The sequence below is a fragment of the Sphaeroforma arctica genome, assembly GCF_001186125.1.
Source record: "Sphaeroforma arctica JP610 unplaced genomic scaffold supercont1.321, whole genome shotgun sequence".
NCBI classification, from domain to species: Eukaryota; class Ichthyosporea; order Ichthyophonida; genus Sphaeroforma; species Sphaeroforma arctica.
This window is the reverse complement of record NW_014040237.1, coordinates 24,577-39,892: the sequence shown is the minus strand read 5'-3', so window position 1 is coordinate 39,892 and position 15,316 is coordinate 24,577. Positions and strand designations below refer to the sequence as shown.

General features: G+C 43.1%; 2 protein-coding genes across 2 annotated transcripts in view; one reads left to right on the top strand and one right to left on the bottom strand.

The window, feature by feature from the left end:
• Window positions 1–2,363: 2,363 nt before the first annotated feature.
• SARC_05172 (hypothetical protein) lies at window positions 2,364–9,060 on the top strand. The gene is made up of 11 exons (XM_014300972.1): window positions 2,364–2,766; window positions 3,267–3,446; window positions 4,294–4,409; window positions 4,731–5,002; window positions 5,213–5,405; window positions 5,712–5,870; window positions 6,482–6,589; window positions 6,875–7,005; window positions 7,496–7,668; window positions 8,049–8,206; window positions 8,504–9,060. Exons 1-11 carry the CDS (start codon window positions 2,677–2,679, stop codon window positions 8,796–8,798), a joined length of 1,875 nt encoding a protein of 624 aa, XP_014156447.1. The 5' UTR covers window positions 2,364–2,676; the 3' UTR covers window positions 8,799–9,060.
• An 888-nt stretch (window positions 9,061–9,948) lies between these two features.
• The window catches only part of SARC_05171 (hypothetical protein), a gene marked incomplete at its 3' end in the record, with an annotated part of 6,313 nt that continues 945 nt past the window's right edge, over window positions 9,949–15,316 (bottom strand). The window contains exons 3-12 of the mRNA XM_014300971.1: window positions 14,755–15,004; window positions 14,320–14,406; window positions 13,704–13,810; window positions 13,361–13,504; window positions 12,587–12,690; window positions 12,190–12,309; window positions 11,622–11,717; window positions 11,013–11,151; window positions 10,447–10,608; window positions 9,949–10,117 (exon numbers count right to left, since the gene is read on the bottom strand). Of these exons, the coding sequence (XP_014156446.1) occupies window positions 9,949–10,117; window positions 10,447–10,608; window positions 11,013–11,151; window positions 11,622–11,717; window positions 12,190–12,309; window positions 12,587–12,690; window positions 13,361–13,504; window positions 13,704–13,810; window positions 14,320–14,406; window positions 14,755–15,004 (1,378 nt within the window). The remainder of the gene's footprint in view (window positions 10,118–10,446; window positions 10,609–11,012; window positions 11,152–11,621; window positions 11,718–12,189; window positions 12,310–12,586; window positions 12,691–13,360; window positions 13,505–13,703; window positions 13,811–14,319; window positions 14,407–14,754; window positions 15,005–15,316) is intronic.

Genomic DNA, 15,316 nt, shown 5'->3' with positions numbered 1-15,316 from the left:
AGAATCAAAAAAATCAATTACGCACTGATAGGCTGGGACTCTGGTGCGGAATAGGCCCTGGCGGCTTGGCCCCGGGTCGGCAACTCGGCAGTCGGCGGCCCCTGATCCCTGGGCCCTGGCCCCTATGAGTGGGGCCTGGTATTATTTTGATTTGTAAAACAATTTTCTTCTCATTTGTTTATTATTTTGAAAAAAAAACAAACAAACAAAAGAGCAAAAAACAAAACAGCGAACTGTAGAGTGTAGGCTGCTGGCATGTGTCAACTGTCAAATGTCAAGTGACACTTAAGACGGACTGACGGTTGTCGCCCGCACCAGACACATGAGCGGCTGAGCGACTGTGCCACTGAGCCCTGGCGGCTTATTTTTATCATTTTTTGTAAATATTTACTCTGTTTTATTTTTAGTTTTGTGGAGATAAATCACGGCTGGGAAGTAGTGGGTGAATATTTAACTAAATACTGAAAGCGATATGGGGCTTCACAAGGGGCCCAGGAGGTCGACAAATAGGCCAAAAGCGTTTAAAAAATAAATAAAAAGAGGCTTTTTATACGCATTCAGTCCCGGGATAGAAATACACACATTGTCTAATTTGGTTTTAAAAAACCCCCCAGAAAACCTGGGGAATGTGTATATTTTTAATCTACAATTATGCAATCCGCATCCCGCACGTATTTACTGAGAGCCCTGGCCACTCCCAGAGTCCCAAGGTGCATGACTACTTGCTGGGCAAGCCTGTACGGGGGTTGATTGTGTGAGAGGTCCCGAGGAACGAGGCACTACGAGTGTCGCGGACTCGCTGGCCGCTGCCATCGTCCCAAATGGTGTCATATCTGTCATCTATTCTCAGTTTCACACACACCGAAGCCCTTAGGTCTATGGACCTATGTCCTATGCCCTGGTATATTCTGTAGGATTTGTGGTATATTCTATATATCTCTCTCTCAGTCTCTCTCTCTACTAGTAGAAATACTTTGGTTTTTTGATATAGAAAAATCATTGCGCAGGTCCAGGAATAGGGGGCCAAATGCAGTCTTATGTTTTAAAAAAATCAATAAATTTTTTTCAAGTACAGTTTTAAGTTGAATATATTATTTTGTCCCAAATAAAAGTTATAACTTTTATATTTGTTTCAAAAAGTAACAGATTGTACACTGTACACTGTACCAGTACAGTGACCTTCTAAATAACAATATGAGGTTACATATAGGCCTGAGATAAAGTTTCTTTATTACGTTTTGTATGTGTTTACGTTCAACCGCAACGTTACTGCACAATGATGGGTTCAAATCGAATAGATGGGATATTTTCCTCATAGACAAACACACAATGTATGTATGTAGTATGTATGTATGTATTTATGTATGTATGTATGTATGTATGTATGTATGTATGTATGTATGTATGTATGTATGTATATATGTACGTACGTATGCATGCATGCATGCATGCATGTTTGTATATATATATGTATATGTATATGTATATGTATATGTATATGTATATGTATACGTATATATATATATATATATATATATATATAATATATACGTAGATAGTTGGATTACGCATAAGATAATAGATTATCCTGTAGGATTGCTTTGGCATGTGTACCATCGCTGTCACCACTCTATCGTTGCTCGCTAGTGGTACTTTGGAAAGTTTTGGATTAAAGCAGGCAGACCTACGTTTAGGCTGATATTACTGATCGCACACTCTCCATCCTGAATAGGCAACACACTATATTATAAATGCTTTATACCATAGCTTTTGTATAATAGGGTAAATAGTGTATTCATTTAGATTTACAATATTAGTACCGATTTGCTTCGGGGCATCACCGATTTTCGACGAGTATACATTAATTACAAAATGGGAAACTTTCAATACATAAATACCGTCGATAAAGAATTAAGTCGACCAAATCTCAACGACAAGCTCTCCACTTTCGAGTGTAGTTCAACATAAGATGATCACAGTCAGCCCACAGTTGTATATCGAAGACGAAGGTACATTTTAGCCGTTGTCTTGTAGTGTGAAGTATATACACTCCTATTGTCATGTAAATACTATTTGCAATGCCAGACCATTCGTTCTATGTACGTCGATATAAGGTGAGAGAACCCTAAATATCTTGTTTTTTTTATTAGGGCTTAGGGTTTTATTCTTTTTCAAAATCCTGTGGATTCGATTGGACATCAATACCAGCTGTATATCAATACGATCGTCATTGTGCAAATATCTCATTATTCTCATCGGAGGTCTTTAATTATACTGTCATTTCTTCTCTTGTTGCGTATTCCTCTTCAAATATCGACAAAAATTTAGTTTCGTTGTACGGTATCAAGCATAATATACTTGACAGCAAACTCCGCAACATAGAAGCAATCTGCTATCAATATCTGTTGTATACACTGGTCAACTCCGATTTTTGTCGGCTGGGGTGCAAGGGTAGCGTTCAAGTTAAAAACGAGCAAGTCGATAGATTACAAATCGACTTTACTTTAAAAACATAAGTCAGATATAGCTAAACACGCAAACCTTAGCAGCAGAACAGTTTTGGTATGCTACACGCATCATCTACTTCAAATCAGTTTGTTCTTCGATTATACGTACAAATTCTTACAAACAAATCCATAACAGCGAAATCTGTCGTCAACACATTAAGTGTAGACAATGCCGGGTGCTATTTTTTGGTTTAGAAAAGGTCTGAGGCTTCACGATAATAAAGCGCTTATTGCGGCAGTGGAGTCAAGAGGGAAAAAGGTATGCGTGTTTCCGTGTACAATACACGATTTTACATGCAATACATGAGTTCATTGGTAAGGGTATTCGAAATGTAAAAATAAATAAATACAGATATCATATAATATACCGTCGTACTTTGCGAATAATTGATGTTCTTGGACTATTATTGCTCTTAGGTGCTATTTATTTTTACTGCTCATCTTTAGGCATTCTTATCCAATATTATTAGTCATGTGTCGTGTAGGATGTTTGCAAGCGTAAGAGGATAGGTGCTTGTTGCCGCCAATCTTATACTAGTAGAATGCACTGTCGTAGAGTTTAGCATCCGCGTTGGATTTCACGATAATGGGATTTTGCAACTGATGAGCCTGGCACGTAGCATGTTCTCTTGTAAATACACATGCTGATTTGTGTAAAACATGTATCTACATGAGTAATACAGTACTGTTCAAACACACTCCGATCGGGTGTCGCTAACTCTGCAAGTCATGCATTGGGTTTTTCTTGTCGCTCTGTAGGTATATCCGGTATACGTCTTAGATCCCAAGTTTGTTAATCCAAAGCAAATGGGCTTGAATCGTCTGCGATTTTTGCTTGAGTGCCTTTTGGATCTGGATTATTCTCTACGCACTAAACACAATAGCCGTCTGATAGTTCTAAGAGGGGATCCTACCGTGGTGATTCCTGAGCAGATCGAGGTATGCCATCTTGTGTACGTTATGGCTTGCTATTTGGACAGCGATAAATCTGATTACTACTATTACGTTTATATGTATATATGTATAATATAGGCTATAATACATGTATGTGCACATTTACAATATATACGTTTATAAGCACCCAATATTTGCTTAAATATACATGTTTATAGACATGTATACAAACACACTCACTCACTCACTCACACACAAACAACCTCCCCCCCCCTCTCACACACATATATATGTATTGGGATATATATATATATATATATTTATGTATAAATATATATATATATATGTACATATATATATAAATATATATATATTATTTGTATTTTTATTTATGTTTTCATAATTATGTATGTATTGTATATTACTGTATATATATATATATATATGTATATGTATATATATAAATATATATATGTATATATGTATGTTGTATGTATGTATGTATATATATAGGTATGTATGTAAGAATGTATGCACACATGTAGTATACTTGTAGTTATCTTATATGTTATATACTGCCTCCGTGTCTGTATCCGGTGATTCAAAAAATCTCAGTTGGTGTATTGATTGCCAAGCGTACTCTATTCTTAACTCGTCGTGACACACTACCTTTGCGAGACGTGACTAAATACACCTCATGCAAATTTGTCATCAGTAAACGTTTCAGTAAATGTTTCTCGTTTTTGCACGTATATTAATAGTCGTGCGTGCATGATTTTTCTGAGTGCCGAACAACGCCTGGATTACCTCTTCCCTCACCCTCGAAGTTGGTGTATTGCACGAGAGAATCAGGTCACACATACGCATTCATTCTCCTTTGATCATCTACAAGGCATGGGATGTCGATCGACTGGTTTACGAAGATGAGCCCGAACCACATAATGTAGAGAGAGACGAAGCGATCAAAGCCGTACTGAAAGAATCTAACAGCGCCTGCTTGGTTTACTGGTATGTGTAGCCACAACCTTTGTTCAAACTGGAGATTTGAATTAGTGTCTGTTTTCATGAGGACTCTTAGAACCCGTTGGCATATCTATCCACAATCTGATAAAAATATGACATTGACGTGCGTCGCTAGCATAGCGGAGAGTTGAAAAACGGTGTTTTCTGTCAAACTGATTGACAGCTGCACTTAATGGAAGAACCATCCTTGCTTCTTCTTCGTTCGGATTTCTCTGTTGATGTACTCAACTGCCCTATCTCCGCGTTGCATGAGGAATATGCGCATTGTCGCTTCTGACGCAAACGTCGTACGTATTTCACCTACAGCACACCCGGACATACTATATGGGATCCCAAGTATCTATTGAAGATCAACAATGGCAAGCCGCCGTTGACCATGCAATCATTCACCACATTGGCCGAGAAAAAAGCTGATCCGCCCGCTCGACCCATCAACGCACCCACAGCAGAGGCAATGCAGCTGATGCTGCCCAGAGATGTGCCGGAAACAGACAAGGCGGAAGGCGACATGTACTCCGTCCCGGTTGTAGAAAATGTGAAGGACTTTGTAGCCCTGTACTCCTCGCTTGGGGTAAACGGTAAGCCTGATATACTCCAATTGTTCATCCAATGCATCTTTCAATACGCTTTCATACTGCCTGTGATGCGCGTAGTGCCTCAGACTATCGGGGTCATCGAGGCTTATTAAATTGGATCTTCGCTCGTGAAGTCTGATCTAATGTGTGCTGCTAATTTGTGACTGGGTGTAGAACTGTGCGACCAATCCAAAGTTTTCTTGGATATTCAAGGTGACCAATGTACAATAGACGAGGCCGATGAGAAGGAAAACAATGCCGGCACACCAATCGTCAAAGGTGGCGAAACGGAAGCCTTGAAAAGACTTAGTATTAAAGTGAATAATCGACACACATGGGTAGCGACGTTTGCCAAGCCGGATACAGCGCCAACGGCTTTTGATCCTCCATCGACGACTATTCTTAGGTTGGTGTACTATAGTCACTAAGATCTGTTGCATCTAATTGTGGGTATGGGTATGACTGTGGACGCGGGGTTGGGTTTGGGTTTGGGTTTGGGTTTGGGTTATGGTTTGGGTTATGGTTTGGGTTTGAGGTTGTTAGCGACATTTTGGAGGGGTCTAGTGCATTTCTGTGCGGCGTGAGCGTTACCAGCTTCCTGCTATCGGGTTCGAGACCGATGTTATCTCGCAATTTGAAAGAGGTATTAACTTGTACAATTTTTCTCACCTTTTCTTTTATCGATTGCTTGATCATAAATGTCCACCTCTAGTCCTTACTTGGCAAATGGGAGCATATCGCCGCGGCTCTTCTATTACGCCATTCTCGATTGCTACGAAAAAAATAGAAAGGAGAACGGACATGCGCACACCAAATCACCGACATCGCTAATGGCCCAATTATACTGGAGAGAATTCTTCACGCTCTGTGGGTATGGACAATATCGTATATTGCACTATTTCTATATACGTACCGTTTCCGTGCACATTCACCTGATTTCATCTGTGTGTATTCTTTCAAATGAGCACACTTGCAGCTGAGTCCTTCTGTTTCATTACATGTTCGGCGATAGTCTGCACCTATGTGCCTACTGTGATATGTCCGATGGTCTTAGATTGTGTACATGACTACGCTTCGTAAGCCAGATATGTGACCAAATACGATTCCAGCTTTTACATCATCACCAGCAACAAATGTGTGGTACAATTTTTAGTTGGGAGCACTGAAGTGAATACTTCTGACAACCTCACTAGGATGGTTTGTATTTTTTCGAGCTTCTCAATGTGGCTTAGTAAGATACTACCTGTCGTGTACGATTATTTCGCATCCAGCCTTTTCAATTCCTATAATGTCTTTTGTCGCAGCGTTTTTGCCTGTGGTATTTTCAGTTGTAGTGCGCGTGTTCAAAACGTATACGCTCATTGCCACGTGTACACTACCCGTCTTAAGCGGATCGTTCGGTGACATTTTGTGCATACTGCAATAGCTATACAAATATATGTATTAAGATCGCATGTGCAATACATTTCCGTTCAATTGCAGGCGAGAATTACCACACTTTGGCGCTATGGTAGGTAATAGCATATGTAAACAAATTCCCTGGAGTAGAGATATGGCTCTGCTGAGGGCGTGGGAGAAGAGCCATACGGGGTGAGTACATGCCTGTGCCTGTGCTCGGGTGCTTGTTATAACGTCTCCGAGTAGTCTTTCTGTTACGGTTTGGTAGGCACCCTCTCCCATTCTGTCAGGGGATGTTATGCCTGCATTCCTGCACTGAATGGTTAGTCTCTGGAGACCTTCCGGTGGGTTGGGTTCCGGTGGTCATCTATGGGCGGTAGGTGTATTCTAAATTTTCTTCAATCTCTAAACGTCATTGGCACTCACGGCTAAGCGGTCGCTTGTGGTTTGTTTGCGTCGGGTGTCTTTGCCCCTCAGGTTCCCTTGGATTGATTCAGTGATGACTCAGCTGCGCACTACCGGCTGGATCCATCACCTGGCGAGGCACAGTGTGGCGTGTTTTCTGACGAGGGGCGATCTGTGGGTGCACTGGGAGATGGGTAGAGACGGTGAGTACTGCTGTGATTCTCGCATCGAGCGTGTCGCCGTTGTGGTGTGTTTGTAAGTTTTATGTGAGCGATTGGCGTGATTCTCATCAGTACACTTGCTGAACTATGCACCTGGCTCTTTGATGTGGCGTGTTGGTGCTCTAAACTCGCCAGGAAACCGCTAGACCTCGCAGCTGGCGCAACTAAATTTTCTTTGTGTGCGCGTGGGTCGTCATACTAACTGGATCGGCTGTGAACGGCAGATTACTATGAGGGTTTGAAACTTGTCGATATCCGTATGAATTTGTCTTGGGAAACTAGAGATGACAGCCAGTCCAAAAAAAAACTATCGGCCGGTCCGTATAATGCGTTGTAGTCGCATCCTCTTTAAGTCTTTGAGTGGTGTTTAAGAACACCCGGTCGAAGAGAAAAGTACTGCTTCAAGCTTTTGGAGTATTTGCGCCATGCACGGACTCACCCGATAAAAATGAAAACATATCCCCGCATACAGCCTTCGAAAGGCATTTGCTTGACGCCGACTGGAGTCTCAACAACGCGAACTGGATGTGGTTGAGTGCCAGTGGCTTCTTTCATCAGTTCTACCGTGTGTATAGTCCGATTGCCTGGCCGAAGAAAACTGATCCCAATGGCGACCACGTCCGCCATTTTGTGCCAGTACTGAAAGTATGTATGTATGTACTGTACGTGATTAGACCTACTGCGCACTTTGGAATTGGTACGGTAAAATACGTTTTGTGGTGAAAATTCAGCCCCGAAATTGCTTAATGAATTATGCATCGCACGCTTTGAGCAGTGCTATCACTTGGGTCAGCTGGTGGTGTATGCGGGATAAGAACGAAGTTCTGCACTCAGCTAGACAGTGCGAGGTTTTGTATTTGTTAGATAACGGTACTGGCTAAAGATGGCTGTGCTCGAATTGACTGTATTCATCATAACGATTGATGAAGAGATCCGGTTGGATGTTCACGATACCAGGCAGATAGTGCCATTCGGTGATTTCAATTTTATGGGACAACTTAGAAAGCAAACCATGTTTCATACAGGATATGCCCAAGAAATATATCTACGAACCATGGCTGGCACCATTAACAGTCCAGAAAAAGGCCAATTGCATCATCGGCAAGGACTATCCCTACCCAGTTGTAGACCACAACACCGTCAAGAATGCAAATCTCACCAAGATGAAGGATGCCTATGGCAGGTGTGTTGTGTTAGATATGTCTTCGCTTGTTCTGTGAGCCTTGGATTGGCTTGCCCTTGCTCTTAGGTTTGGCGCCAAGGCAACATGTCATTTTTTCAGAAGTTTTTTTGGTTCATTCTAGTGAGAGCATGCGAGCCCTAGAATAACATTTATTTGCGGATAAGCTACTCTAGTCAAATAGGCATCTATGTGGACGTATAAAAATCAACATCACTTCTCCACATCTCGTGGCTCCGTTCGCAAGGAATTTGAGAGCACTTCGTTGACGCAATGTGCCATTTGTTTATTTCGATGTAGGCATTCTGACGGTAAAATCAACTGGGAAGAGGACGTCGCACAGAATGTCTCGAATGCTGACAAAGTCATACAAACAACCGGGATAGGCGAATATGAGTATGTATCCAAAGATACGCACAACAGCGGTAAAAGGAAGGCGGTGGCCGCTCCAAGCGAAGTTGATAGCGATGAAAACACGGTCAAAGTGGAAGGTCAGAGTAGCGCCCCAAAAAAGGACAAAGCTAAAGATATTAATTCGAAACCAACTCGAGGGAATAGGAGCAAAATATTAAGGCAGACGACATTAGAATTCTGACGGCAATATCCGATACAGGCTCAGGGGCTATGTTAGAATTAAAAGCCGACTTCAACATTAGTGTTCGAAGCACGTTTGCGGTACTGTCAGGAGGTGGGTAAATGCTGGCATAAACATCCTATACTTTAGAAATATACTATTTAAATTTGTAGAAGTTTCCCGAGATGAATCGAGAACCCAAAGACCTGATATAGATCTTAGCAAGTGTATATCACCAGTGATTTTCAGAATGACTAGAAGCATTAAAGATAGGAAAACCCATAGCCGATGACAATATGCGTAAATTGAGGGAAGTGTGTGTGGCAGGGCATTTTTAACCGCCACAGGAAACGGCAGAAGACCTCAAGCATGGCCGCATACAAACGAGATTGCGCATCACCCCTTTGAATTTGGGTCCGAGTGAGAAATATTGCAGACACATGAAGAGTTCTGTATTAGCAGCATATATACCCTTCGTGGTATGACATGATGCTATGCGAGTGTTTCTTACTAGATTTTGGGCTTGTGCGTGTCTCTGTCTCGTCTGCTTAAAGCTTACCCTGCTAAAGCCGAATAAAACTACACATGCGTAATTGCATGGAAGCGGAGGAAGGCGGCGACCGCCAAATCCAACAAGAGGGCAGGTCGCAGTAATAGAGCTGTGCACGCAAAGCACCTGACGATATGGAGAGAAGTACAGCCTTGACTCACAACTGGTACTCATTTACTTCCCCACGTGAGCAATCCTGTTCATTAGCTGTTCGTTGATTTGCTACGGAAAGCCAATTTGCAGTTACTGAATTTATTGCTTTACCTGGTTTGCCGTAGATAGATGCTGACTATCTGTGGCTTTCTGCCCCGGTCTTCCCAACTTGGTCTATCCTATTTTGTGTACATGACATTATTTCTCGAGTCTGCATTCTACGTCTCGATTTGTCCTACATCGACTTGCGAAATGAGCAAACGACGGTCCAAATGTTCGGCAGGATTATTGCCAGTCACAATCGCTTGTTGTGCGTGTCGTGCATCTGAAGAGCTTGATTCTCTAAAGTGTAGATTTGTGATAGAGAGCTTGGTCATCTAAAGTGTCGCTGGTTGTGGCCATCGCGGGCTACACACCAGCGTAGTTCATTTACGTTTAACGGATTATGTTCGTCGGCTCAGCACGGACTTATTCATCGAACCCAACCCTGTCCACGTGTTGTGCCGCTAAGACCTTTTTGTCGGCAATTGGGTCGCATCGCTGATTCGCCTTATTGGCCTTATTTATAACACCCCACTCTTTGTCAATGGCCCTTATGTACGACCTCATCCCTTGTGTATCCGGTATGTTCAAGCTCCTGGAATGCAATTTAGCAGATAATCAGTCGTGATTAATTCACATTTTTTCACTTCACAAACAGAAAAACGATGACACTCTAATGAAAATATCTGCACAAGCGCCCAGAGTCAAGTACATACACTGCGTTCAGGGTACACCACTGCCACGTCACACCTACCCAACAGGCCCTACTATGAGAACAAGACGTACATAAACTACAAACAATCGTCAAACAGCAACTTGTGCGTGTACAAATAATCATAATTTCAACACTACCCTGTTTGCTCGCACATCTCAAAAAGTTTAGCTGTACACAAACTGCCCGTTCAATGGTCATGAAGAACCCACCTGAACGCGGTTGTAGCGACCTCTGGATGCGACACCAGGAGTTGGTTGGCGCTGGAAGACAGCGCGAGGAGAGTATCGGCAAGTCGTTGGTCGTGTTCAGCCAGATAGAGCCGTTGTATCGTCAATTTGTTGACTAGGGACCACATCAGAGACTCTGGCGGACTGCATGATTGGTATAGTATGATTGATTGCATGATTGGTATAGTAGTAGCGAGGGTCAGGGCCAGTGATCGTTTGCATCCCACTATACCTCGCACCGATGCAAGAGCGAATAACCATTTGATCGGATATGTGACCTGGTGTTATTTCTATGTCAAACCGGCACCCACGCAGGCTGAAGCGTCCCTTACGCAGATTGCTAATTAAATCAGCAGCCGTAGAATGCCATTCATTTGTCTAGCCTGTGAATCGCAGTTTATCTGTGTGTGCTCTATTTCGCCTGAGCGCTCGTGGCCGCCGTCAGGTTGTGTAATTGAAACAATAACATTCGGACGAGCCAGACCTGTTAGCCTTCTCAGCACCGCTACTCGCTAACACGCCATTCTCGAAAGATATAAACGGGATACCTTGTATCGCCTGGAGAGCCCAATACTTGTTGAAGGACTTCACTCCTCAAGTTCTCGAAGCGAACACGCACGATGTGGTACTCGGGTAAGTGTTCGTAGGTTGCGCTGCTTTCGATCTCCAGAAGTTGTTCGGCAATATCTGAACAAACATAGACGCATGGTGGAGTGTGTGTTTAACTGACCATCTAGGTAACACTTTAGTTTAGACCAAAAGATGGTATAAGCACACTAACTCCGGCCTGATGCGCGAGTGATGGTTCATACACGAAAAAATATTTTGGATTGAAGGATAGATAGATTTTGTAAACGATTGTATAGCAAGTGAAATGAAAACGCATACGCAGTCAGTTAAAGGCTATGATGGTGTCCTATGGCTTGATGCTTTGCTTCTGCACCCCAGAACACTGTGGTTCGTTCTATACAGTAAGCGATATATGCGCTGCGCACTCGCATTTGGGTACTTACCACCAGTACCCACTTTGATAAGGGCATTCCTTCCAGTAGAGATAGGAGGTTATTCAAGAAAACTTCATACAGACGGGTGTACTAAAAAGTATGTCAAAAATCAATTCGCATATACATATGTGTAGTTTGTAACATTCATCGTACCCAGCTTGGCTGCAGGACTGGTCGCCTCGCGGTACTCAGACTCCAGGTGTTCTATGCTGTCTTCTAGCTGTAGCATATCACTGTCTGACACATCACCTGCGTAGTAAGAATTTCAGGGCGAGTCAACATCGGCCACACTCAACCCTACGCACGACGTATGCATGAACACACTGCATGTTGAATGTGATCCTTGGGGTTCTGGTCACTGTAAACTGTACAGTGTGTCCCTCGCACTTAGTAGAACGCAATGCAAGCAGAGTATGAGTGCTGCAACAGGCGGGTGAAAGTGATTGGTACTACGTAAGCTGAGTGACTTGCCACAAATTTATGTAAAGAATCACGTGCGGCAGATTATGAGGGAGACAAGGGATGTAGGGCCGGACGAGACACATTTGAAATTCATACTAAATAAACAAGTACAGTGCTACAGCCCACCTTTAAAGTATCCTCGATGCACTACCACACTAGAATTCCTACGCCTTCTGCGCATAGTGAAGTGGAAACCAATGGAAGCGGTACGCGAAACTTACACACATACCAATGGCTGGGGTGATAGACCCCATCGTACCTTGAGTATGGATGAGGGTGTGGTAGTCTAAATCGTCAGGACATGCGCACGGCAAACACCAATCGCACACGCACTCGAAATGAAAGGCGTGCCGCAGTTGCTTCTGCCGCCGCGGTGTGCCTAGTGGTCAAAGTAAGAAGCAAACGGAGTGAATAAAAGAACTATATGTCTACACTCAACCTTCGTCTGTAACGATACAGGCGAGCCTCTCCACTCTGAACAAAAATGTATGTCTAGACACCGACCACATCTAATGGTATCCTATCACTGTAGGAAAACCTGAAGGGGCGTTCAGAAGCGCACCGGAAAAACAGCAACAAAGGCCAATGTCACAAGTCGCACGCAGTACGGTGCAAGCGCAGAGTTGGTATATAAGATATAGCCTGTGCACTCATACTTTGTTCTTGAGGTTGCAAGTAAGATATGACCAATTCTTCTCCCTTCCGAATATCACGAGCCGCCCGAATTTCGGAGTAGCCCCAAGCTGACGCGTTATCCTCACTGGTGACAGATGAGGAAAAATAAAAATTGTGGCAGCATTATACACCTCGCTGACAAATACTATCGGACATACCATCTCCTTTGTTGTGACATGGAAATAAACAATGACTGCTGACAGTATCTGCTAAATAGCTAAGCAGCCCTACGGTGTCCTACAACCACCAAACAGTGGCCGGATTTCGGCCGTATACTGTACTGCACACTTCCAAACAATGACTGTTTGACATGTGTACGATCTGTAGTAGGAACAACATTGGCATCTTCCGGTGAGTCTATATAGTCGTGTCGGTATCAATTCTACGTGTAAGTGGGCGTTGAACTGTAATCGCTTTCGATGTATGTTTACACATGATCAGCGGCCATGTTGGCTATTGCCTTTTAAAAATTCGAGGTGCATGCTATGTGATCGTAATGTAAACGCAAACCATTTACATGCTCACGAGCACCACGCCCAGCTTGGGTATCTGACCCAGTGGGCGTGGAGTACGCATTCGAATCGTGAACGTGTGAGAGACGGAAAGTGTAGCAACTCTAGCAGGTAGGGCGATGTGCGCCGAATGACGTCTGATAATTCGTTGCAAACGTCAGAACAGATGCGCTCAGTAGGCGAAGAGGTTTTGGGTCTGAATGTGGGGTTCGATTCGGATCGACTCGCGTTGGATATACTTACGGGAGTTGTAGGCCCGAGGTCTTTACACAGTTGGGGTTGCACGAGTGGTTGACGATGGACAGGTGAAGATACAGTCCACTCGCAAAGCCGTTAAACTGCAGCGCCAGGAGCATACGGGTCAAGGCATCGGTACCGTTCAGTCCTCTGTTGAATACACAGTGATGTGAAATAAGCACACTATCAAACAGACGCAGTTGCGTAGTAATCGCGACTCAGAAACACGCGGTTGGGAGAATGCGAGCAAAGATGGTTACAATCACATGTGCATCCAGCAGCATGCAGTATATTTTGTTCACTACTGTGTTTGGATTGACCAAATAACGACTGACGAGAAACAACATACTCCTCATTCGACTGGTACTCATCGTCTATCAGGTTGCGCACACAGTTGGGCAAAGGCACGCCTTGGTCCTCGTATGTGTTTCGTACCATTTTCTGTATACCTGCTAGCTGAAGCAACCCCATCAGGAAGAGCATGTATTAGAGGCATCGCTTGTAGCATACTACCTGATTTGGTAATTTTGGTTGAAGTATCGCAACGTCCCGCACCCAATCAGATAGCGTCACAGTGGCGTATGATGGCAAAGTTCAATAAACTTTGGCTAATGCTGATATCTCATACGGATGGTGGCATAGAACAATTGCCACATTCTGAATTGGCTACATTTGAAGTAGCAGCATGCGCCCGACAACTAAGAGCGAGGAATATATATCACTATCTGGCACCTGGATTATATCTCGTTAGACTATATAAACACACCGAATTTAAAAATGCATTGCAATCCCGTACGCATAAACAATATTGTACGCTGCGAAATATGAACGTACACACAATACGAAAAGACAATCAACTTCAGAATAAAGGAAGAAAGTCATTGTCATTCTGGTGCAGGAAGAACAGTCACAAGGTTGCAATAGGTCGTGCATGTCTCAGTCACGACAGCTACAAGGCAACTCACCAACTCCCCATTGCTGGCTCGGAATTCAGCCAATACCTCAGGGGCGACATCGCACGCCTCCAGGGACACAGGGCATAACAATGCCAACTGTGATGGGAATCGGAGAGAGGATAAGAGGTTGTTAAGCAATGTTGCATGAGAATAGCAAATGCCGCGCAGTCGATACAATGAGGTGCGTATAGATTGCGAACTATGCAGATTTGAAGACATTCGAGTGTTTTCTCTGCAAAATTATACCGTAGTGGCACGCTTGATATGATAAATCCCATAATCCGGTTCATATTTCCGTACACCAGACTTCAAAAGTATTCGAGAGTTCAACAACACTTTATGCCACTACACGCAGATCTTCTGCAGAATACAGCAGCACTGTAGACCCATATCGAATTGAATGAGACACGCAATACATATCGAATTGCATGATACGTGTATTACCTGCCCCAGTTTTTTCTCGATTGCTTCGTTGAGACTGTTTGTGTCATCGACAGCCACAGAAGGAGTATAGGTGCCCGTTAACAACTCGCGCACCGCTACGGCGTCCATTCGTTCTCCGCCTCTTTGATAAGGTTTGCACACACTCCAGTCGAGGATGGGCCGTTCAGACATTATAAGAGAACCCGCGGCGATATCGTCTGCCGCATAGAAGGCTCGCCCACCACCGATTGTTGCTATATTCCTTTTGAAACTAAATTGAGAACAAAAACGAGATGACCGGTCGAGTAAATACATTTATGCGGATACTCGCAAAAGCGAAAAATAAAAATGTGTGTATTAGCGCATGGTAAACCTATCTTAATTCATATACATATACATATACATTACAAACATACTTATATTTATATATATTATCATACATAGACACACACACACACACACACACACATACATATATATATATATATATATATATACTACACACACACATACACATATATATATAACGTTAACTTACTACTAATAATTAAGTTAATTAACTACTACTATTAGTTAACGTTTA

Coding starts and splice junctions, on each gene's coding strand:
- SARC_05172 (XM_014300972.1), top strand. CDS start 2,677: ATGCCGGGTGCTATTTTTTGGTTTAGAAAAGGTCTGAGGCTTCACGAT. Junction 3,447..4,293: donor TGATTCCTGAGCAGATCGAG/GTATGCCATCTT, acceptor ATCATCTACAAG/GCATGGGATGTCGATCGACT. Junction 5,871..6,481: donor GAATTCTTCACGCTCTGTGG/GTATGGACAATA, acceptor GTTCAATTGCAG/GCGAGAATTACCACACTTTG.